The sequence below is a fragment of the Microtus pennsylvanicus genome, chromosome 2 (assembly GCF_037038515.1).
Source record: "Microtus pennsylvanicus isolate mMicPen1 chromosome 2, mMicPen1.hap1, whole genome shotgun sequence".
NCBI lineage: Eukaryota > Metazoa > Chordata > Mammalia > Rodentia > Cricetidae > Microtus > Microtus pennsylvanicus.
This window is the reverse complement of record NC_134580.1, coordinates 54,820,088-54,844,018: the sequence shown is the minus strand read 5'-3', so window position 1 is coordinate 54,844,018 and position 23,931 is coordinate 54,820,088. Positions and strand designations below refer to the sequence as shown.

At 32.5% G+C, this 23,931-nt stretch overlaps 1 protein-coding gene across 1 annotated transcript in view; it reads right to left on the bottom strand.

The window, feature by feature from the left end:
* Csmd3 (CUB and Sushi multiple domains 3) overlaps window positions 1–23,931 on the bottom strand; it is a 944,903-nt gene that overhangs the window by 622,071 nt on the left and 298,901 nt on the right. The window contains exon 6 of the mRNA XM_075961035.1: window positions 18,682–18,794. Coding sequence (XP_075817150.1) covers window positions 18,682–18,794 — 113 coding nt within the window. The remainder of the gene's footprint in view (window positions 1–18,681; window positions 18,795–23,931) is intronic.

The following is a 23,931-nucleotide window of genomic DNA, read 5'->3' as shown; positions in this document are numbered from 1 at the left end:
TTCCATACATAGCCAGATATGGAGATGAATGTCTACAATCATGATACATAGTAAGCAGAGAAAAGAAGGGTTGTGAGTTGAGGACTATCTTGGCAACATTGCTGTGATCTCTTAAAAATAAGCCAAGAGAAGCAGAGAAGGCAGAACACGGATAAAATGGAAGAAAGACAGAGGTGTTGGGGAAAGAATAATAAAAAAGTTAATATAGCTTATTTGAAGCTACTGATGGTATAAAAGAAAATTATTTTCTGATCTGTTTGGTGTCTAGATCATTAATGAAATCTTGCATATCTAAAATTAATTAAATACAAACTAAAATTATAGAATATTTGTTCTCATAATCATTTCATCCACGATTCAAAGTAGTCAAGGTTGTAAACTAAATAGATAACCAGTTTCTTATAATGATCAATTTCTAATTTAATTACATGAATATTTGTTGTATGAATGGTGTATGTCAATTAGTGTCAGCTAATTCTTGCCTAGGCAATTATAACTTGAAAACAATTTATCATGTCTCCAAGTACAGTTATTGATGGAAATTTGAACTAAAAGTTAATATTCTATATGCAGTAATTTACTTTATATCAGTTGAAATCATAAGAATAAAATATTAATTATAGAAATTCTTATAAGTTTGACAGGTTTCTCTTTGTATTAGTATTATTGCTTAATTTTTTTAAACGTTTGGATATTTTGGATGTCTGTGTACCCATGCATGACTGATGTCTAGGGAGGCCAGAAGAAGGTGCCAGATTCCTTGGAATTGGAGTTACAGACCATAGTGAGTGGCCATATGGGTGTTGAGAACTGAACCATAGTTCTCTGGAAGATCATTAATTCAGTGCTCTTAACCCCTGAGCCATTTGTTGTTAATGTTGTTGTTTTTTTCAAGACAGGGCTTCTCTGTGAAGCTCTGACTCTTCTGGAATTCTATAGACAAGGCCAGCCTCAAAAATCACAGAGATCCTGCTTCCTCTGTCTCATGAGTGCTGGCATTAAAGGTGTCTGCAACCGCAAAATGGCTATTGCTTTAGTCTAAAAATATTAGTAACCTACAAATGTAAAAGTTAATGAATAATTTTGAGTATACATTTTCAAGGTTACAATATTCACAAAAAATTAAATATGTGTTAAATTATTTTATAGTAAATATTTAGAATAAGGAGAATTCAATTTTAATGTTACCTCTCATTATCTACCTCACAGAGAATTTCTGTCCTAATTTGACTCCTACTACTGCATTATTTTAGTCCTTCCTAATAGTGGGTGTGCCAGTGTCCTTGTTGATTTTCCCTTCCATTTTACTGAATAAATTTATGAGTTATTATATTTTAAAATATTAAAAATGTCACTGTTACTCAGATTGAAGTTTTATTGTTATTCAAAAGCATAATGAATGTTACTCATGAAGCAAAATGTCACCCAGATAGAGCTTCACTGTCCAGTAAACGTTTTATCTTTCCCTTCTCTTTTCCTGGAAGAATGATTTTTAGTATATTCAAAACAAACAAGTACACATATCCTGTGGATATATGCTACAGATAATGGCCTTCTCTGATACCATGAGAGTTTTATTCCTTACCTACTTCATGACCCTATCCTATAGCAATACTGACGAATATCTTGCATATCATCATAGAACCTTTATCTGGTGATGGATGGAGATAGAGACAGAGACCCACACTGGAGCACTGGACTGAGCTCCCAAGGTCCCAATGAGGAGCAGAAGGAGGGAGAATAAGAGCAAAGAAGTCGGGACCACGAGGGGTGCACCCACACACTGAGACAGTGGAGCTGATCTACTGGGAGCTCACCAAGGCCAGCTGGACTGTGACTGAAAAAGCATGGGATAAAACTGGACTCTCTGAACATGGCGAACAATGAGGGCTGATGAGAAGCCAAGGACAATGGCACGGGGTTTTGATCCTACGCAATGTGCTGGCTTTGTGGGAGCCTAGCCAGTTTGGATGTTCACCTTCCTAGATATGGACGGAGGGTGGAGGACCTAGGACTTACCACAGGGCAGGGAACCCTGACAGCTCTTTGGACTGGAGAGGGAGGGGGAGAGGAGTGGGGGGAGGGGTAGAAGGGTGGGAGGAGGGGGAGAAGGGTGGGAGGAGGGGGAGGGAAATGGGAGGCTGGGAGGAGGTGGAAACTTGTTTTTTTTTCCTTTACTCAATAAAAAAAAATCATCTTAAACCAATGATTTTTTCCCTATTGTATGTGTTCACATGAGTCGTTACAAAGATAGGCTTCAAATTTTTATGATTATAAAACATATTCTGATTATTCTTTTCCCTCTTCCAACTTGGTGTCCAAGTCCTCCCTGTCTCCACCTAAAATCTATACCCTTTTATTCCCACACACATTTGATAACAGTCAGGCATCTAATAATAATAAAATCAGAGAAAATAAAAATGACAGAACTAAATTACACATAACAAACATACAGGGAAAAGAAAAGTGTCGAAGAAAGAAAAGTACAAAACATAGAAAGACACTGTTCCTCAGTAACTGTAAATAAATATACCTCAAGATCCATCTATACCATACTTAGACATATACCCAAGGACTTTATTCCTACTACAGAGATATTCTCACAACTGCATTCACTGATTCCCTATTCATAATAATTACACATTGGAAACAGCTTGAATGATATTCAGTGGATGAATGGAAAAGAAAATATGACACATTTACACATGGAACATCAATCAGTTGTTAAAAATAAAAACCAAATGCATTCGTGAAATTTGTAAATACCTGGATGGAGCTAGAAAAATTCTACTGAATATGGTAAGCCTGAAACAAAAAGACGAACATGATTTATATTCACTTTTATGTGGATCTTGGCTGGTAAAACATTATTGAGCAGGATGCAGTCTTCATGACAGAGATAAGGTTTAGAGTAGGATAGTAATAAGGCTATCCTAGGATAGGGACAGAAAAGATAGTTATGAATCCATGGAGGAGAGGGAGGCTGGAATTGTCAGATCAAACAGGGATTAGGAAGGCATTGGAGAAGAAGAGAGTGAATATTGGAGGGACAGCAAAAACTAAAAGTTATTTACATGGCTGTCTCAACCTTGTTAGAGTAGAAGCTTCACGTGTGTATATGAAATCTTAAAGAGAATCCCCAATAGTAGGAGAGACTAGACAACACCAACCCAGCTACAACCTCCGCATTTACAATGATTGCATGCCTGTAAGATAAGCTGTTGCAACAGTGCCACAGAATATATGAGAGGAACCAACCACTGTTTTATTGGATTTACGATCCACTCCATGAAACAGAAACCATGGTCAAGACAGCTGGGGAGCCGAATAATCTGAGACTGGATAGTCCAGGAATCTGGGGTAAAACCAAAAATGACCATTATACTAAAAAGAAACCAGCAACTCCTGACCCAATCTACTATACTCATAGATTAGTGTCTTGCTCTGCTCACCACTACTATAGAAGCTTCCACGTGGTAGATGGTAACAGATGCAAAGACTCACATTATTGACATTGTAGCAAGAATGAGAGGCTTTGGAGCATTCTGTCTTAAAGGGATGCTTCCTTTAAATCCCTTCCCACAGGGCTCACAGAACATTAAAGGAGAGGGAGAAAGATTCTAAGAAATGGTAGGGATGAAAGACACCAAAAAAAAAAAAAAAGATCTAGTCACAAAGGATCAACAAACATATGAACTCACATACTACAGCAGTATGCACAGGGCATGCACAAGTCTGGGCCTAATGGGGCACAAGTGTTGAAAGAGGAAGTGCACACAAATGTGCACACCTAACACAGAAGCAGGCTCCAATTGGAATCCTCTCAGAAAGAAAAAATTTGTTTTCTCCAGTGAATCTCACTTGATATGCAAGGGTAGAATCCATGCCCATTAGTTGAAGGTGAACACAGAACAAACTCCAAACTCAATGGTATTTTTTTTTTGTTTTTCTTTCTCTCTCTTGTTTGTTTCATAATGCTCCTTTTTCCTTACAGATAATACAACACACACACACACACACACACACTAAAATTTCTATTACCTTACTTGGTTGAAATTTTTGAATTTACTTGCCATTTCCATGACTCATCTTTGCTCACTTACTATACATTTCTAAAGTAACCAAATATTTTTGGAATGAACCACACAAAAGGTAGAGCATAATCAAAGTCCCTGGCAATAAATGTATTACAATTTTAGAACTACTCACAGACAAATATGGCAAGAGAATAGGAGACGGAAGTAATTGAAATAATAAAGTCGAACAAAATCTACCAAGTAAATCAGACATACTCTGGGTAAGATAGAATCATTGAAGTGAGGAAAAATGAAGATTAACTTTGACACTTAATGTTTTACAGACTGCTTTTTGTTTTATGCTGCTTGAGGACATGGAAGCTGAAGGAAGGCACAAAAGAGGTCTTTTAGGAAGAAGTTGTGATGATTCAGAACAGAATTATGGATGGAAATAAGTGATTGCCATGGAAATAGAAGAAGGATAATCCTATCAAGGATAGTTTGAAGCTATAGTTGAATATTTCTGATAATATGAGATGACCTGAATGATAAAATTTAATAATTGCTTTAAAGATTTTTTTCGGATTAACTGGAAAGTCATATGTGAAATCTTGCAAAGATGATATAATGATAAAATATCAGAAATTTACTTATAAGGATATTAAAATCATAGATCCACTTAAAAATCTAGAATATTAGATGTTTTGTGATATTTAGCATACATGAAACTGTGGTACAGTTCAGAAGATCTGAAAGGGAGATACAGCATTATAAACCATTAGCTTAGGAACCCACAGAATTTCAGGAGACTATCAATCAGAAATTTTGAATAAAAGCATTATTTCACATATAAAATCTAAGAAAAAATCAATGATGACAAATTATTAGTAAGTTGTGCTCTCTCATAAACAAAATTCAGAAAACATGGTTTAAGAAACAAAAATAATCAACAGTGACAAATGTCTTAGTCTGTTTTAAGGTAAGAACTGAATACTGATGATCTCCATCAATCATGGAGGCAGACTGATACATGTGAGAGAAAAGTATGAGCGGGATAGTTGCAAAAATGAATATTAGAAAATAACCAAGTTTCTCATAAGCATTCACTGGAGGAATGGGGAAGAGAGCAGCTTGCAGAGATTGTTTAAGCACATCATTTCCTTCTTCTTAAACACTTTGTTTCTGGCTTTCCAAAAACACACTATCTTGGTTTTTATGCACATTTCTGATCCGTGAAGGATTTGTTTCAGTTCTTGTATTGTCTGCTCCAAGGTCTAATACTTGATAAGCTATTTTACCATGGATTCATCCAAGTTTGTCTTTAAGATTACTGAAAATTAGGAGTGAACCCATCAAAGCCTATGAATTTAAATACTTGCTCAATAAACAACAATGAATATGAGTAGAATCTAGTTTAAAGCCCATCAAAATTCCATGTTTAGAATGGTATTTTTCTTTGTGGTTCTTATTGTTCTAAGGGCAGAAATGAAATCTGTATTTTAATATAGCCCTCCTAAAAAGCACATTTGCTATTTTCTTTTTCCTACTATTTAAATATTTTAATTAAGTAGCTGTCTTCTACCAGGTTAATCAAATGAGATACTGTAATATTATCTGTAATTTAAAACACATAAATGTTATTTCATTCAATAACTTTCCTACTTACAATACACACATACACAAGTGTGCGTGCACACACACACTCATTAGTAACTCCTTAAAGATCAAAGGTTTTGCTTGTCTCAGCTCCTAGCAATTCTTCTATGGCTCTAATAATGAGACTCTGCAAAGATATTTCAGTCAACTTTCACTCGATCATTATATCTTTTCACTACACGAGTGAGTCCTAAATTCTCCAAAAGTATAACGTTTATTCTTACGGTTTTCTAGCTGTCCCGCTGTCTTGATATCCAGACAGTGACCCCACTCCACTCTTGGTCTGAAAATTTTTCTTGTCATTTAACGTGTTACATCACTGGGGAAATATGTTTTTTTTAAAAATCTATAGTTATTTTCCACCTCACTGTATGTTCCTCTGGTGCTTTTTAATATAAGATGTTCATTATAACTGCTTTTGTATTTGTGATTAAAGTGAAGTTTGTGTATTATATTTATATAACTCCACAAAGATATAACTATTACATATATGCAGTTCCATTTGATCATTTGATCAATTATAGTTCAAATTGCAGAGTTAATAATATTTAGTTTCTATGTTTATCAGGTCTGACTGGATATCAGAAGAATGACATTTTGTGTGTAAATAGCTAAAACCACATTACACATATTCACTATTGGTCTTTATCACATTAATAGTAAAGAAGTACAGGAAGTCCTGTCAATTTATTTTGCTATAAAATAATATGCCCTTATTTACTTATATGTCACAATTGACATTAATGCACCTACAAATTTCAATTGACTGTAAAATGTCAAAATATTCCAGATAGAATTTGAAATATTCCAATTTTAACTAATTCTATTAAGTTATTTTAGCTTCTACACATATCTATATATCTATATGTATGTATGTATGTATTTCCTTCAAAAGACTGAACTTTTACCTTAGAAAAATCAGTAATTTATGATGTTTTAACAAACATGGGTAATGTTAATATTTCTAGTGATAATCTATCAGTAACTGTGTTTTTTATACATTTTAAACTCTAAAGTTGATATTAAATTTTTAGCCTGGATATAGAATGATTTTAGGATAAATACACTATCATAATGGTAATATTTTATTTTGTCTGTTATAAATTTAAATATATTATTAAAGTGAAATATAGGATAGAGATTTTAAGAGAAGAGGAAAGGTAACAAATTAATAAATACAAAAGTTTATTGAAATATTTATAAAATTAATACAGAAAAATAACATATATTTAGAAATGTTAAAACTCTAAGCTTTGTTATAGAGACATTCTGTTGCTATGGGTTCAGTTCAGCCTTGCTCATGCCTTTAAATTATACAACACAGATCTAGGTCAATATTTCTAAAACCTATAAAGTAATTTCTGAATATCATATACTTTATACAACTCTGAATCTTCTGTGAGGGCATTGGATACATGATAGATAATGTTTTTCAAACTGAACAATTTCATTTTACTTTATAAAAAATTGTAAAGTCAGTGATAAAATTTTTTTGATTAAAGTTTTGATAAGATCTTATTTAAAGAGATCCTAGCATATAAAATTTTCCAAAAAGTTTTTCATTTTGTTTGAAGAGAAATTTGAACATTTTGTAAATGTGTTATTCTCAAATGTTAACAAAACTGCAGATTATAATTCTCTTGTGGAATATTAAAAAATATTGTTAATTCAGACTGAAATTAATTTGGCCTACAGCCATACATAACATTTAATTAAATGGAAGTGCCTTATGTAGACCAATTAAGTAAGCTGGATGGCAAAGGAAGGAAATAAACATCGCTCAAAAGTACATTATAAAGTATAGGGGAAGAATTCTGACAGTAAGGTAAGAATCCAGCAGGGTCATCTGTGCACACAAGTATGTAAAAAGCATTAAATTTGAAATCAAAGGCATGAAAGAGGCAGAAGAATCATTGTACACATTAAAGGAAGCTTAACGTGTTGTATCCTTTATTTGACAATAGAATTGTCCTATGAAAGAAACTCGCTTTCCTTCGCTTTCCATGCAGTCAGCTACACGATAACCTTTCCATTTCCAAGCATATAACGCTAGATGGAGGAAGAACACTTGCTCTGGGGCACTTTCTGGTTTAAATTTGTCTAACCCAATAGAAAGCTTGAAAACAAAAATTGAATTTGGCTTAATGTTTCTTATGCATTTAGGGAAGTCTCAATGTTTAATAAAGTAATTAAGGTATTTCTGGTTTGCTGGCGCACTTTATAAATATTTTAAGATTTACATAATTTAATATGTGGTATGCAAGGTTCATGATTTCTCAAAGAACAGGTAGTTTTGAAAGCAAAATGATAAAGGAAATACCCAAAATGAACCCAGTGCCAAAAGAGTCAGAGTATGCTATCGGAACAGTGGTAATATGGCAGAAGTGCTGGGAAATGCTACCTCCCCAGGCCAGTGCGTTCATTCATCATTAACTTTATTTGATTCCATAGTGATGGAGACAACAATTAGGACTTAATAAATAATAGTGAGTAGCCAACTCAAGCTCTATGTCAATTATGAAAAATACGTTATTCTAATCTAGTAAAAAAAATCAGCAATTCTCAAAGAATAACATTCAATTAGATACATGCAAATAAGCACAAAAAGTACCTAGCTTTCAAAATATATTATGAAAAGCACAATACAAAACATAATAGTTCATATTTTACAATGGCTGCTTGCTTTCCGCATACTTGTTAAATTAAGGCATTTATCCCTGCTTATTTTAATGTTTATCAAATGGCCACAGGAGCAGGTAAACTATATTAATGTGTGTGGCATTGCTGCTATTGTTGAAGTTTTCATTAGTGGATTGTTGAAAGCCTCAGGCCAGGGAGCAGTTAATTAGAAGATAAAGGGCACTGAAGGCTTTCACAGGAGTGGTCACTGATGATGTGTCAGATTGAAGCTGTGCTTTTCAGGGTGAATTCAAAGATCTCCTGGCAATGTGGAGAGAGGAGGGACAGACTGTGGCTCTTTCCACATGACTTGCATGCAGATAATATAAACTTTAGAATCCGTCATTGTCTGTGTCTGAGAATTTCTGCATTTCTGTTTGGTCTTTCTCCCTTTCCCATCCTTACTTTCTGTTTCTTGTAGTAAAGCAAGTAGTGTATAAGATACTATCTTGGGTATCTGTGCCATCCCTCACTAACCCCCATCATCCATAAAGTTCTTATAGAAGCATGCAGCTTAGACCTATTGTTATTGGATGGGGAGGATTTGCTTTTATTATGTGCTTATCTTAAGTTAACAAACTTTTTAACTGAGCCTTTCAGTTTGCATCTAATTCTAAAACAAAGGACCTATGTAAAATTGATTAGTCCATTATCCCTTTAATTGCATCATGACTTAATAGAAATTTAATTTTCAAAAGAAGTTTGGAGGAATTCAATGGGCTTGAAAGAGATGAAACAAAATCGTATTTTTTCTGTCTGGATTTCCAGCATTCCTATTGTAGGTATTAAATAAACAAATGTGATACAAGCATAAATAATGAGTTACACTTTGCAGAATATCTGCTTATGCTCCATTTTACATAATCCTCCCACCTCTAGCTTAATGCAAAGACTTTAGGACAAGTTACTTACATACGATCTGCCCAAGGACATATGAAAAGGTAACAAGTGGAGCCTGATCAAAGCCTCCACATATCCTGTTGAGCTCTATGCCTCACCCTGTATTCAACCAGAGAAGGAGGCATTCGTTCAGAAGCTATTTGAGAAAGCAGCAGATCTGTCAAAATGCAGTAAGGGCAAAGTCTCATTATGCAGTTGCAGACATGAGTCTTAAGGCTTGCAGTGCTCTGATTCCTATCAGTGTTAATATATAGATATGCACATATGTAGAGATGAAAAGTAAAATGTTACCAAATGATCATTTTGAAAATAGAGAGCATGCATAAAGCACTTTGAATGTCTGCCTGAGAATAAGAACCAGAGAAACTATTAGCTCAGATTACCGTTGCTAACTTAGCATTAGCAGTGTTATTATTCTTAATGTTTGACTGATACTTAATTCAAAGACAGTTTCAAGCACATCGTTTGTAAAAAAGGCAGTGTTGCAGAGAGTATTCAAGTCATTCAAAGAAATTAGTAGAGACTTTAATCTTCTCTGTTTATATTGTTTCTGGGTGTATCTTTGGCTGATTTCTTTGGGGGAAAGCAGTCTATGTAACTATATAATCGCACAATGATAAAGTTATAATCAGTAATCCAAATCATACAATTGGCTAATAACTTTTAAATGAACCCTGTGAGGTATCAATAGATTGTATTGCTGTGTACAAACATTCACACACACACACACACACACACACACACACACACACACACACACATATAAGGCATTTGTTGTGTGCTCGTCAAGTCTTATATTTGTGAGGATTTGTAGAAACCTAACAAGTAGTTATAAAATAGTGACGTGAAAGAGATACAGGGCATTTTTGTTTAAATGCTAAAATTCAATGTGTTATTTATCTTATAGAGAATCATCCTTGGTACTATGGAGTGTATCTTCCCTTCCTCAAGACAACCAATTAAGTACGGTTTAGAATGTCCATGACTCACAATGACCTCAATAAATCCAGGTCATACACCTGTCAGACTTCCAATATGATATAAATTTTCATATCCTAATATTATAAAAAATAGCTCAGTCAAGTTTTTCTCAATTCAGTTATTGAAATGGTAAGATGCTTCTATAAGAACTTTATGGATGATGGGGGTTAGTGAGGGATGGCACAGATACCCAAGATAGTATCTTATACACTACTTGCTGTACTACAACTATTTCTTCTGAAATTAGTAACCCATAGAAAAATGTCAACTCTTATTAAAACATCCACATTCAACAAAGTAGAAATGTAAAAGATAGTAAAGTATGTTTATCTAGTTGGATTCTTAAACGTCATTGAAAGCTAAGTTTTGAGTTGCAGTTAGGGCTAAGTGAAGCAACAGAGAACAAGGGCTTGGTTAGGCGACACTCATGGCAAATAAAGATCAAAGGCCTATGGTAGTATGGCTTCAAAGAACTTTAGCTAGATTGATGGAAGTTTTTGTGAAAGAAATCATGTAATACAAAGGAGATAACTGACTTCATGCTAGGAGACTAGCTCATGATTTCCTCGTTACATCAACAATGAATGCTCACAGGTGACTTACTTACTAATAAGTAACATCTCTAATACAACCAGTATGCTCATGAGAACACACGTTTTAAGTCAATTACTTGGTTACATTCAACCAGTACTTAGAATCATAGGCTATTCTTACTTATCTAAGAGTGTTCACGAAAAGAAAGAAAAAAAAGTGTTCATACCCTGAAACCCTTAGCACTCATCCTAACAAAGGAGTACATATGCAAAATAGTTTTAACTTAAAAGACAGTGACACATGCTGTTTCCTCTGTAACAGAATTGTATGTGTGACATAAATAAAACTGTTTCACTAATTAGCTTATTCATTACTACTCTTCCAATTAGTGAATAAATAGAATTTTTATCTACTAATTTATTATCAGTAGAGAACATTGTGTTCTTACTGCATGGTATATTTTATAATAGTACACATAGGAGTTATGTTCTCATCTGTTTTTACAATCTCACAGTCTATGAGATTATGAAGTAAGGTGGTATAAATTTACATTATTTTGAATTTTTAATATCAAAAAGGCCAATACGTTTATTCTGACTTGAAATGACATGGACAACAAAGTATTATTTAAGTTGTCAGTTTTAAAAGAAGCATTCATAATGTATCCTGCTTAGCCATATCAAAGTCATATTGATTTCAATACCACAGGAATTAGTTCTACTCCTTGGGAAGTAATAAAAACTTACACAAAAATCTCCAGAAACATTTAAACTACTGATTTATATTATATATTTCAGTTCAATTCACTATTTTACCGTGTCTTTCCTGTTACTCTTTGCATGTTAAAAATCTGACACATGTGATCCTGATAAAATCCGGATTCCTCAAGATGACTCCCTAAAGTACCGGGGTTTTTTTTTGTTTTGTTTTGTTTTTTTGTTTTTTTTTTTTTGTGAATGATTTTACCCAGTCTATCTATCTGTGTGGTCTCTCTGTTAATATTTTGTATTAGTCCATAACCAGAATGAGTGAATTATAAATCACCTAAACAATATTAAGGGACCCCCAATTTCTTTCCTAACAGTTATGTACGATGACATTATATCTTATTCTAAATAAATAAATAAATCTGCCTTATTTATTTAAATTTTTTAGGTAGGTTAACTCTCCCAGACAGGCCTCAAACTTGTTAGGGAGCTAAGATGACTTTGAATTTCTAATCTTCAGTGACTCTACTATCCTGGTGCTTAAATAACTAGCATGCACAACTTATGATTTATGAGATCAAACTGTGGAACTTAGACATTCTAGGCAAGCATACTACTACTATAGTCCCATAATACATGACTTCATTTCTTAGTATTATTTCTTTTTTGGATGAGAATATAATATACATTTCATCCCTTCCTCCACTCTAGCCATCCCAAATATCCCGATTTACTCCCTTTAAAACACATAGGCATTTGTTTATGAATTGTTGTCCCAACATATATGTATTTGCATATACATAAGCGACATTTTTAGCATTAACAAGGTTAGCAAGTTAAAATATTTTTTTTAAAAAAACAGGCCGTACTTTACTGGAATTGAGAGAAATGATTGTTAAATTTTGTCCTGATGAGAATACTTTATCTAATTTCTTTTTTATATTCTTTGCATTGGAAATTTGAAATAAAGCAATAATTAGTCAATTTACTGAACATTACAAGTCTATAATTTACTAACAGAATTTAGACTTGAGATATATGAAAAGATGGCTAAACCAAATCTCAGAATCACAATTTTGTAAAAAGCTAGTGCTTCATTCAATATTTTAATAAAAATTATCTCTAAAACTAGAATTTTTTTACAATATAGTCTTTTAAAAATAAATTAATGAATTTTAAACACTTTCAATTTTTAGGAGTCTTATGCTTTATATTGGCAGGTATATGAAATATTCATTTACATGACAGAGTAAATACTAATGGAATAAAACTTAGTGTTACCTTAATCAGTCCTATAACTATTTATAGAGATTACTTTGAGTCTTAAATTATACCGTTTATTTGTGCTTTTTATGTTTACAATGCTAATTAAAAGAATAAATTCCATAGGCAAGAAAAACTACTAATGCAATAATAAAAATAGATTTTCTTTCCTGATTTGTTTTTATCCTATAACAAAATTTACAGTAGAAAAATTTCCAGGTACTATTCAGGGTTGAAAGAAACTTAAAGAAAAAAAGTGCTCATATCCAAATAAGAAAAAAATTTGCATCAATAACAAATACTAAACACCAGAAAATTTTAATTTTTTGTTCTCAAAAAATTCAGTAAGTAGAAAATTATAGCTTATACCATAAGGTTAAAATAATGCAGGGGCTGTATTTATGATAGGAGGGTTTTGTGATGAATTCAAGAATATCATTCATGATTTTCCCATAATAATTAATGTATTAGAAGTTTAAGAAAAGCTACTAGCTTATGAAAATGTGTATATTCTATGGAATTGATGTGTATTCATCAAGAACTACAAAGCTTCCTTCACTCTATTTACCCTAAAGAAATCCATTGAACCATAGCAAATACAGTAGACACTGACTGCTTGGTCCAATACATTCAGAAGAGACATGAGAATACAGTGGTATCAAATTATAAGGCAGAGTATCACAACTAGTAATATGGGAGGTCTTACATCCTGATAAATAAATAATAATAAAAATTAATTAGGAATGGATGTGTGAGAATATCATAATAAAAACAGAGGTGTTAAAATTAAAATGCACGGTTAATTGAATCAGTAAAACAGAAATTAAAATAAAAACAAAGCCACAAAGCTGTCATTTTCACAGAAATCTTTTTGGTTTATTTCTATATTAAGCCTGGAATATAAACTGGGAAAAATATTTTAGAGAAAAACTATTTACCAGTTTTACTTATGAAATACCACATTTAAAAAGTGGTTCCAAAAATGATTTTTTTTTTAAGTATGGGCATATTCATTGTAACTGTGAGTTATGGAAAACTTCTCACTTTTCATTTTTAATTCTGGTTCCTGAAATTAATTATCCAGTTCAGTCTCAATATTTAAAGCATTATTTCCTCCTGACTGAAATATGTGATTTTTCACTTATTCTAAACAGGTGATAATCTCATTCTACTAAAATTGCTTTATTTAATATACAATCATATTTACATAGAAAGAGTATGTCTGGCTTCTGTGATTTGTGTCAGTTACGTAGAGAGGTCCAGGCTAAAACAATTCTGAAAATAGTGATTTAGTTGTCTATATAGTTTTGCCTATATGAGAAGACCCATTCATCACAAAGTAGTGGAACAAATACAAATAAAAGGTTGAGAGAGTGAAGAGCATAAATCTCAATACTGAACCAGTAATGTATTTTAGATATTTAGAATTGATTGGCAGAATCCTCATCTTTGGGTCCCCAATTCATTACCCTAATAAGGTACGCTGTTTACAAATTATATTGTGAACCGGGCGATGGTGGCACACGCCTTTAATCCCAGCACTCGGGAGGCAGAGGCAGGCGGATCTCTGTGAGTTCGAGACCAGCCTGGTCTACAGAGCTAGTTCCAGGACAGGCTCCAAAGCCACAGAGAAAGCCTGTCTCAAAAAAAAAAAAAAAAACAAAAATAAAAAAATAAAAAAACAAAAAAAAAACCCCAAATTATATTGTGTAATTTGTACTGTGTAAGAGCATTTATATCAAATTCATCTCAATATATTGTATGGGTTAAATATTGCAAAGATACTTTTGTTTGTGTCAGGGTTTAATTTATCCCAGGTTTATATTTAAACATTCACTATTTAAAGTACTGTGAAATAACCAAGGTTTACGGAAGCATATTTTCCTTGCAGTTACAAAGTACACCCAATTAATAGATGTTGCTTGTAAGATACATGCCCAGTGATTCCTAGCTGATCTTGAAATAGGAATTACCTCTAACAAAATTTAAAGATTATTTATGAGTATTAGTAGACTGTAGAGTTTAGAGATTGCTTATACTGTATTTTCCTATACAAGATGAATAATACCTAGTAAGTCTTAAGGAATAAATAAGCATGAAAGAATAAACCAGGATTTATAGAACTGATTAAATGCTGAAGTTGCTTATATGTCTCTGATAGTTATATTGGTATCAACATTTATAGGATCTACAATGTCACATTAGAAACTGAGTGGGCAGAATGCTAAATAAATTTAAAATGCAATATAATGGTAGTTTTTTATATTCAATTAAAAAAGCCTTAATCTAACAATAGCAAAAACATCCTCAAGTAAACATCATGTTGTGGTAAACTTTTCTTTATTAGTCAGTTACACATTTATGAAAATCCAAATCTTCTAAAGCATGGTCATGCATGTATGAAAATGGAAATATGATTTTTAGATTTATACTGAATATCGTGTCCATAAGATGAAGCTGCCTTCAAATGAGAAAGCATTCAAATATCACAATTTACAAAACACATATAATGTTTAAGTAAGAAACAGCACAGTTTGAGAGTGTTGTCGTTAAAAGATGTTCAATGAGATTTGAATGTTGAATAATTTTAAAGATAGGAAACTAATGCAATGAAATAAAAGCAATATTAAAATGATCAAAGAAAAACTAACTAAGTTTTTTTTGACTGAAACATCTTCTTTATTAACCAATAGTAATATAACATAGTCACAGCATATAGACACAAATCTCTTATCTCCCCTTTTCTGTCTAAATAAAAAGGAAGGTTTTAATTTTAACATAGTAAAATTACATAAAACAAAACAGGTATCAAGCAAGATAAAGTAGATATAAATACTGTAACTGTAATTCTTGCTAACTAAAAATTTTAAGATAGAATGCTTCTAGTATGATTAGCTTAATGAAAGGAGATCCTTGATACTGGGGGGAGTTAGGAAGCTCAGTATAAGACCTCAAAGGGAATAGTTTACATGTGAGAAAGTCTCCATTTAAATCATAACTTTTCTTACTACATTTGAGTCAAACAGAAGATTAAGTACTAGCATTGTATTCCCGGCCTCTGTTTATGTGTTAGCCTTGAATGCTCAGCCCATGTTTACCCCCCCCCCCAAAAAAAAACCTATCCATGTTAAGTAAAAAAGAATGTAGGGAGTTTATAAAACAAGGTGATGGAAGCTTTGCTTGGGAAAACACACTGTTGCATGCTCCATTAACTAGGGGGAGATTTAAAAATAGTTAGTGAACTACAGTTAAGAATTTAATAGTTTAAAGTTAATTCCCTTGGTATTTAATAAGAACACAGATTAAATAAACAAACCAGGCATAGGATTAGTGTAAAATACTCAGTTTGGGGAAATCCAGAGTTCTGTTGAAACACTGAATTCTGAATTATGCCTTTCTCAATAATAATTATTGGAAACTTTTGATGTTAGAGTTATGGAAAATTAGGTCTTTCTTTAACAAAGTTGATTTCCCATAAATTATCTATAAATTTGTTTTATGATAGATACAACTAGTAAAAGGGTAATATAGTACAGTACATGACCACCATGGAATGCAAGGATATATTGTTGCTGTCTGGCATATCAATGCTTTTAAAATTAATTTTTGAAGTTTTCTATAAATTCCAGAGTGCTCATTTGCTTATGATTTGGGTAATTGCTCTTCCAACAGAATCTATTTTTAAAACCATTTGGGAGTAAAATTAGAAATATTAAATTGTAAACTTAAAAATAATGTAATCCAATAATAAAATATTTACATTTTATATTATTATAATCATAGTTCTACATTCTTAATCCACTTCATTTTCATTTCTGCTAGAGTGTGCGCTGTGTGTGTTTCTGTATCCTACACTAAAATCACCCTACCTATTGATCCTTATACTCTGATGATAGAAATAAGCTAAACTTCCCAAATACTTCCTTTTTGGTTTTTATCAACTTATTTATGCATCATTTTCAGTGTCATAGAGACAGCCAGTAGTGAAGAAATTTAACTAAATCATTTTAAATACTGTTGAAGTAAACTTAAGATTGAAGGCAGAAGAGTGAAAATAATCAAATGGAGTCTGCTAGTATTCCATGCCATTGCCTCATAACTCAAAAAATAAAAAAAAAACAAGTGATAATACAGTTTCATAAAATCAGGTTATGCTAAAAATAAGGTATCATTTAATTTTGAGTAGACTTGATTTTCCTCATGTTTTCTTATTTAAATAAAATGATACCTATTACTTCTATCAGTTAAATAGAAGGAATCTAATAGGAAGACTGCCTGAGTCTAATCTAGACGATAATCAATCACAAAATTTAGGCAGTTAATTTTTTTTTTAATTCCAGCCACTCTATATGTTTCAATTTACTGTGTAGAAGAATCACAAGCTTAAGGTAGTGGAAAAATGAGACAAGTAGAGAGGTGAACCTAGAAACTAAAGAGTCCACGATACTCATTTGATAATCATTTAATTTTTTTTTAAAGGAGGAACGCTGGCTTCTGACATGAATTTTTCAAAAGTACAAGTTGGTCTAGGGAAACAGATAAAATCTTCTATTCAAATGTTAAAAGAAACAGAAGTTTAATAAGTTCATATTATTAATGAATGAAACACCTGTACTAATAAAAGCTATGAAAGTACATTTTTCTATGTATATTTATCTTTAACCTATATTAACTTGTATGGGTATATTTTCTGTTATGGGGAATAATTAACAAATTATACAGTTTTTGTTTTTTTATTGGTTTTTCGAAACAGGGTTTCACTGTAGTTTTACAGCCTGTCCTGGAACTAGCTCTTGTAGACCAGGCTGTCCTCGGACTCACAGAGACCAGCCTGCTTTTGCCTCCAAAGTGCTGGGATCAAAGGTGTGCTCAAATTATACAGTTTTAAAGCAGATTTGCACTCAAGCTTCATTCATTTGTTGTGTAAAGACATTTTATTAAGGAGTTTCTTTAGGTACTACTCTATAAATTATTTAAGTTGTTCTATTGGGAATTTTTATTATAACAATATCGAATACTCTACTAATTTTTCCAGATACAACACATATTAACCTGTTGTTATTGAGAGAAACCTTGTTGATCCAAAATAGGCAGAGGTCTCTTGTCTTCAAACTATTATTTCTGTTATTTGTAGTGCAAAAGGCAGCATGTGTATCTGATACTATTTCAATAAATAAGTGTAAGCTACCTATAGACACCACATTTAATTTATCAAATGCTTAAGATCAAAGAATATCAGAATAATTATTTAAAAGACTAAAATCAAAACCAAAGAAAATTAATGGAATATGTAACCATGGTAATGTCCCGTAAGGCTTAAGCAGTGCCTGGTACATCAGGGAGAGTAAAGCAACTTACTTACTATACTTGGAGTCTATATTGTGTCCACTGGGAACACTTAATATCACTTAATACTGTTTAAGTTATATTGCTGTTAGTGCTTTATCATCTTACTAAATTTGTCCCTATGAGTTTTCCAAAGTAACACATTATAAATTATAGCCTAGTCTTTCGAGATTATCCCTGCTAATATTATCAGTAGAAAAAAATTCTATTAAGGCAAATTTCACTTACAATAACAGACAAACTATGTATGAAAATGGATTTAAGGTGATAAAGGTCCCATTCCCAATATAGGATTTCTGCAAGATTTTGCAGCATGCTTTCTGTTGAAACATGTCTTTAAATCCAAATATTGTATTTTCTGCAAAAATACATTCTAGAAGTCATAAAGTTTTTCACCTTGATCATTGTGCTATAGGAATCTATTAGCTTTAATATCTATTTACTTAGAATCACATTATTTCATAGAAACATCGGCATTCCTTTCTGATTTAAATATCTTCATAAATTCTAAAGGCATTTTTCTCAGAGCACCAAATGCAGTTGTGCATACAAAAATCATTTTATCCATCACGGGAGGCAGAGGTGATCATTAAACATACCTTGGTAAGGAGCACTGAAACCACGGTAGCGGTGATTGCTGTCTGTAACAAAATGTAGTCTGAGCCAGTTTTTGTTGCTGATAATTGGTGGTGGTATATTCATTCCAGACAACCTGAATTATGAAAGACAACAACATAAAAATTTAAAAAGCTTTTCGGCAGTAAACATTCTAACTGACTTGGAACCAAAAAGAGTCTTCCTGCATAAAATATAAAAAAAAAAAACAATCACTCTATACTGCCAACTTTTTAAGGAAATGCAAAAATATGTATGTATTATAAAATAAATCATAGTATAATTGTATAATTTTAACCATTCTGTTTTCATCAGGTTTCATGTATTACTGAAATCTACTGTAAAATTTACAACTCTGTAAAACTAGTTTACACTCTTAATAGATTTACCACCTTAATAATAAAGGCATTGAGCATTTAATTGATGATAATACTCATGGCATTTATGTGCACAGAACAACTGACCTTGAAGTGTCCATTCTAGTTAATAAGCCCCCAAAAGCAATCCTTAAACCTAGGGCTAAAAGATTCTTTCTGTAGAGGGTTAGAAAGACTGCAAGAACCAGAGCGTAAGAAAGTCTGTTGTGAGATTGTATCTTTATATATTGCAGGGAAGCTGCACCTGTGAAATCTCAATTAATAGTTACAGCTTATATTACTGTGATAAGAAATAATGACCTGAGGCAACTTTTGAGGAAAGCGTTTATTTCCCCTTATATCACCCAAACAGTTCATCATAAATTCAAGGAAGGAACTCAAGACAAGAACCTCATGGGAGGATATGCAAAATAAACCTTAGAGGAGTCCTGCTTATTGGCTTGCTCATCATGTCTTGCTCAGTCTATTTTCTTATACAAACCAAAACCATCCACCTAGGAATAATACCACCTCTGATGAGCTGGACTTTCCCAATCAACACAAGACACTAGACTAAAGACTTGCTTATATGCCAATCTTATGAAGGTGTATTCTCAGTTAAGGTTTCCTCTTCTCAGATATGTCTATATTTTTCCCCAGTTAACAGAAAATAAACAGTACACTCAACATAATGGCTGTCTAACAAAGATATGAACAATAACAATTTACATGACAGCATGGTACAGGCAAATGTGTCAGGCCCCATGGCTAGATAAATATCTACTGAAATTAATGAGTACAGAAAGAAGTCCCTTTAACAGGAAATAATGATTTACTTTATGTTCTAATACAGACTGGTCAGTCTTAAAATCATATACTTAGAGGCAGTACTAAGTAGACACGATTTTGCTCGTCTATCTATCTATCTATCTCTCTCTCTCTCTCTCTCTCTCTCTCTCTCTCTCTCTATCTATCTATCTATCTCTATCATCTATCTATCTATCTATCTATCTATCTATCTATCTATCTATCTATCTATCTATCTATCTCTATCTATCATCTATCTATCTATCTATCTATCTATCTATCTATCTATCTATCTATCATCTATCTATCTATCATCTATCTATCTATCTATCATCTTCTATCTATCAATCTATCATCTATCTATCATCTATCTATCTATCTATCTATCTATCTATCTATCTATCTATCTATCTATCTATCTATCTATCTATCTATCTATTTATTCTGGAGGGATTCCTTCTGCCAACAGCCTTTGAAAAAGGGCGAGTTGCTGGGGAAACACCTTTAGCCAATGACATTTAAATTGGTGGTCACTTTGGGTGTTGTCTTGGGTCCTATGTAAACATATGGAAAAATGAATGTGTACACCTCTTTGGCTGATGGATTCAGTTCCTGTTTCCCGCTTGTGCAGAGGACTGTGTATCTACCCCTAAATAAAAAAAAAACCTTTATTATACTCCATTATGAGCTAGATTGGGACTACTTTATTGTAATCACCAACATATCTATGTATCTATATCTTATATATAATATATAAGATACATGTGGTACACATATATGTATATAGGTCACAAATAGATATATCATATATAACACATATTCACATGTTTGTCATATATCTATACATTATATATAACATATATGTATACAAGTTACACACATATTTTATATATAACATATATTTGTATATGGTACATATTTATATCAATTTTTATCAGTAATATTTAATGTAAAAGAGGCTATGAATTGAAGGGCATAGAAGATATTGTGCGAGGGGAAATCAGACTGGAGAGGGAGGGGGAGAAGAGTGGGGGAAAGGGGAGAGGAGGAGGAGGAGGGGGAGAAAAATGGGAGGCTGGGAGGAGGCGTAAATTTTTTTCAATAAAAAATAAAAAAAGAAAATGATATAAATATAGCATATATATAAAAATTCAAAATGTTAATTTAATTTGCTTTAAAAAATAATTTTAAATTCCATAAAATCAGATATACTGACCTATCTGTATTTTATCCTCAGTATTCATAGATACAGTCAATACTAAAGAGATATTTTTCCTATTCTCAATACTCTGAATCCTAACTGTTGCCACAGCTCTCTCATTTTCCTACTTGTCTCTCTTTCTCTTGTTCTTTCTCTCTTGTTCTTTTACCTGTTTGACATCTTAGGCACTGAGATGAGATGCTTTCTTTAGATATATTCTATTCCCCATGACCTTGTTAAATTAATTGTCCTGTGTTCGGTCACAATTTGCACTCCTCTGATTCATTCATTTATCTTATCTTAGGACACTTTAATGTACTTCTTTTTAGGACTGAAATAAATATAATTCAACTTTATTTACTTACTCTTAATCATTGTCAGACAAGCCAGCTTTAAAGTAGGAAGGTTATACTAGATGCTTAATCTCCTATGTCCTTAGAGTGTACCTTGTGTCCTTTCTTGTCTCATTTCTTACTTTATGTAGCTGTAAGCTTTTCATTTTTCCCAATATTAGAGATTTTCTTGTACCATGTTAAATCCTTACTATTAAGTACATTAATTGAGTTGTACTATTGAAGTATTGGATTTAATCATAAAAAGTAAAAACCAACATTACTATAGCATAAAGTTAATTTTAAGAATATACTTATTTGTTCTTGTTCAACAACACATTTTAATTCAAATTTTAGACCAGTATCAAATAGTTTCAGCTTTTATTTTATTTGTAACACATCTAGAATGATATTTGCTTTCTAAGAATTTTTTTTTGTTTTTGCTTTCTAAGAATTTTATAATGCCCAACATGTATGTGGTCTGAGACCCAAAGTGCTTTTCAAAGCTGATGGCTAGTTGTTCTCTTACCTTTGTCTACATTACTAACTTTTCAAATGGTAGTAATTAGCTAAGAAGTAGTCACTGAGAGTTTTTAACTTGAGGATAACAAAAACCCCTAATTGAATAAAGTTATAACCTGTTACAAATGTCTCAAATTATATTCCGAAATTTTGTAACAAAAGTGTCCTTAGAATTTGGGAAGACTTCTCAGTGTCTTTTTAAAAGTTGCCCTTATGTAACCACATACTTGTCTTATAGTTATTTTTGTTTTATCTAAGAATTTGATAAACTTTACAACAAGTTATCTTTGTATGTGTGTGCTTTGTATTTATGAAGAGTAAATGTCATGTAGTGGAATATATATTACAGAAACCTTCTAGAAATAATCAATACTGTTTATTATTCATATCTAGAAGGAGTTAATTATATAGTCTTAAGAAGTGCCACATTCCTTATATAATTAAAGCAGAAAAGTTGCCAATGTTGTAATTTTGTTTTTTTCAGTTTCTCTTTGGGGAAAAAAAAGCTTTATTCACTTAATTCATGAATAGAATGATTCTTGAGAAAGCTATGCGAGTCTTGAGCAAATGGTAGAGGTAGCCAAATTGTATAATTTGCATTTTCTGTGACAGATGTGTGAACTTGCTTGGTGGGATAGGTAATATTCATTGTTTAGTTGAATGAATTTAGAACAACACAGGCAATTAAGGTAGAATTATCAAAATATTTGATAGGGGTGATTGCAGATGGAATTAACCAATCAATTAGGGAAATGTCCTGTAAGTATGGGTAGAATGATTCCATAGGCTGGGGATGCATAGAAAATACAGGGGCAAATGAAGACGTGAAAAGAACACCAGCATCTCTTACAATTTTCCTGGCCTGCTATGATCCTCACATTAATACACCACCTTGCCGTCCCTGCAATGAGTAATTGTATCCTTTAGAAATAATAAACAAAATAGAATTTTTTATGATTAATATGTTTCAATGTAGGGGATCAACTATGATAAGTAATACATTGTACAACCAAAATTGACTAAGCTAAATGCCAAACAGGCCATATGGTTTTAAGATGAAGATTAAGAAACTAAGAATACTTAGATATAATTAAAATTATTCAAAATCTAGATGTCAACAGTATATATGAATAAAGGAAAGGTATTACTCAAGGTTTTTTTTCTTTACCTCTTCATCTCCTTTGTCAATGACATCTCTGTAGTGTGTAACCCACCTGTTTCTCCACAGTAGTTTCTCACATACCGGTCATTCCAATGGTCAGACATTATGGTCAGTCTTTCACACTTATCTTATTATGTCCATTTGGCTAGTACATCTGTATTCCAAATTAAATTTGAGAACCAGATCTACCAAATCTCATTTGTTCAACTCAGATGCCATCTTGTTTGAATCAGGGTCTCTTTTAGTTGTTCATTCCTGCATACCTTAAGATACTTGGGATTTTCCTAACAATGCCTCCTAATTTGACATACAAGGACAATGTTTAAAGATGATGTGCCTACATTTATATGACTTCTGGGGAGCTGAACTCTGGTCCTCCCACTTGCATTGCAATTCCTTTCACACTGAGCCTTAAAGAACACCCTTGGAGGTCTGACAACACTTTATCTTAAAATACAGAGCTGTACTCCAAAGAAAAATAAGCATGGTACTGCTACAAAAAGAAGGAAATTATAGTTGTTAATGTTTTATACATAATATGGGTGTGGTGGTTTGAAAGGTTAAAACCCACTATAAGTTCTTGCATTTGAATATGGTTCCCCGGTTAGTGGCTCTCCCTGGGGAGAATTTTGTATCTTTGCTGGAACAAATTTATCACTCACTGGCTCTGAGAGCTTAAATCTTCATCCAACTTCCAGTTAATTTTCTTCTATTAATGTTTGTAGCTGAGGATGATGTAACTTCTCAGATTCTTGTTATGGGATTCATGCCTGCCTCCTGCCATGCTTTCCCACTTTGATGCACTATGCCTCTGGAACTGTGAGCCCAAACAAACTCTTCATTCTTCAATTAGC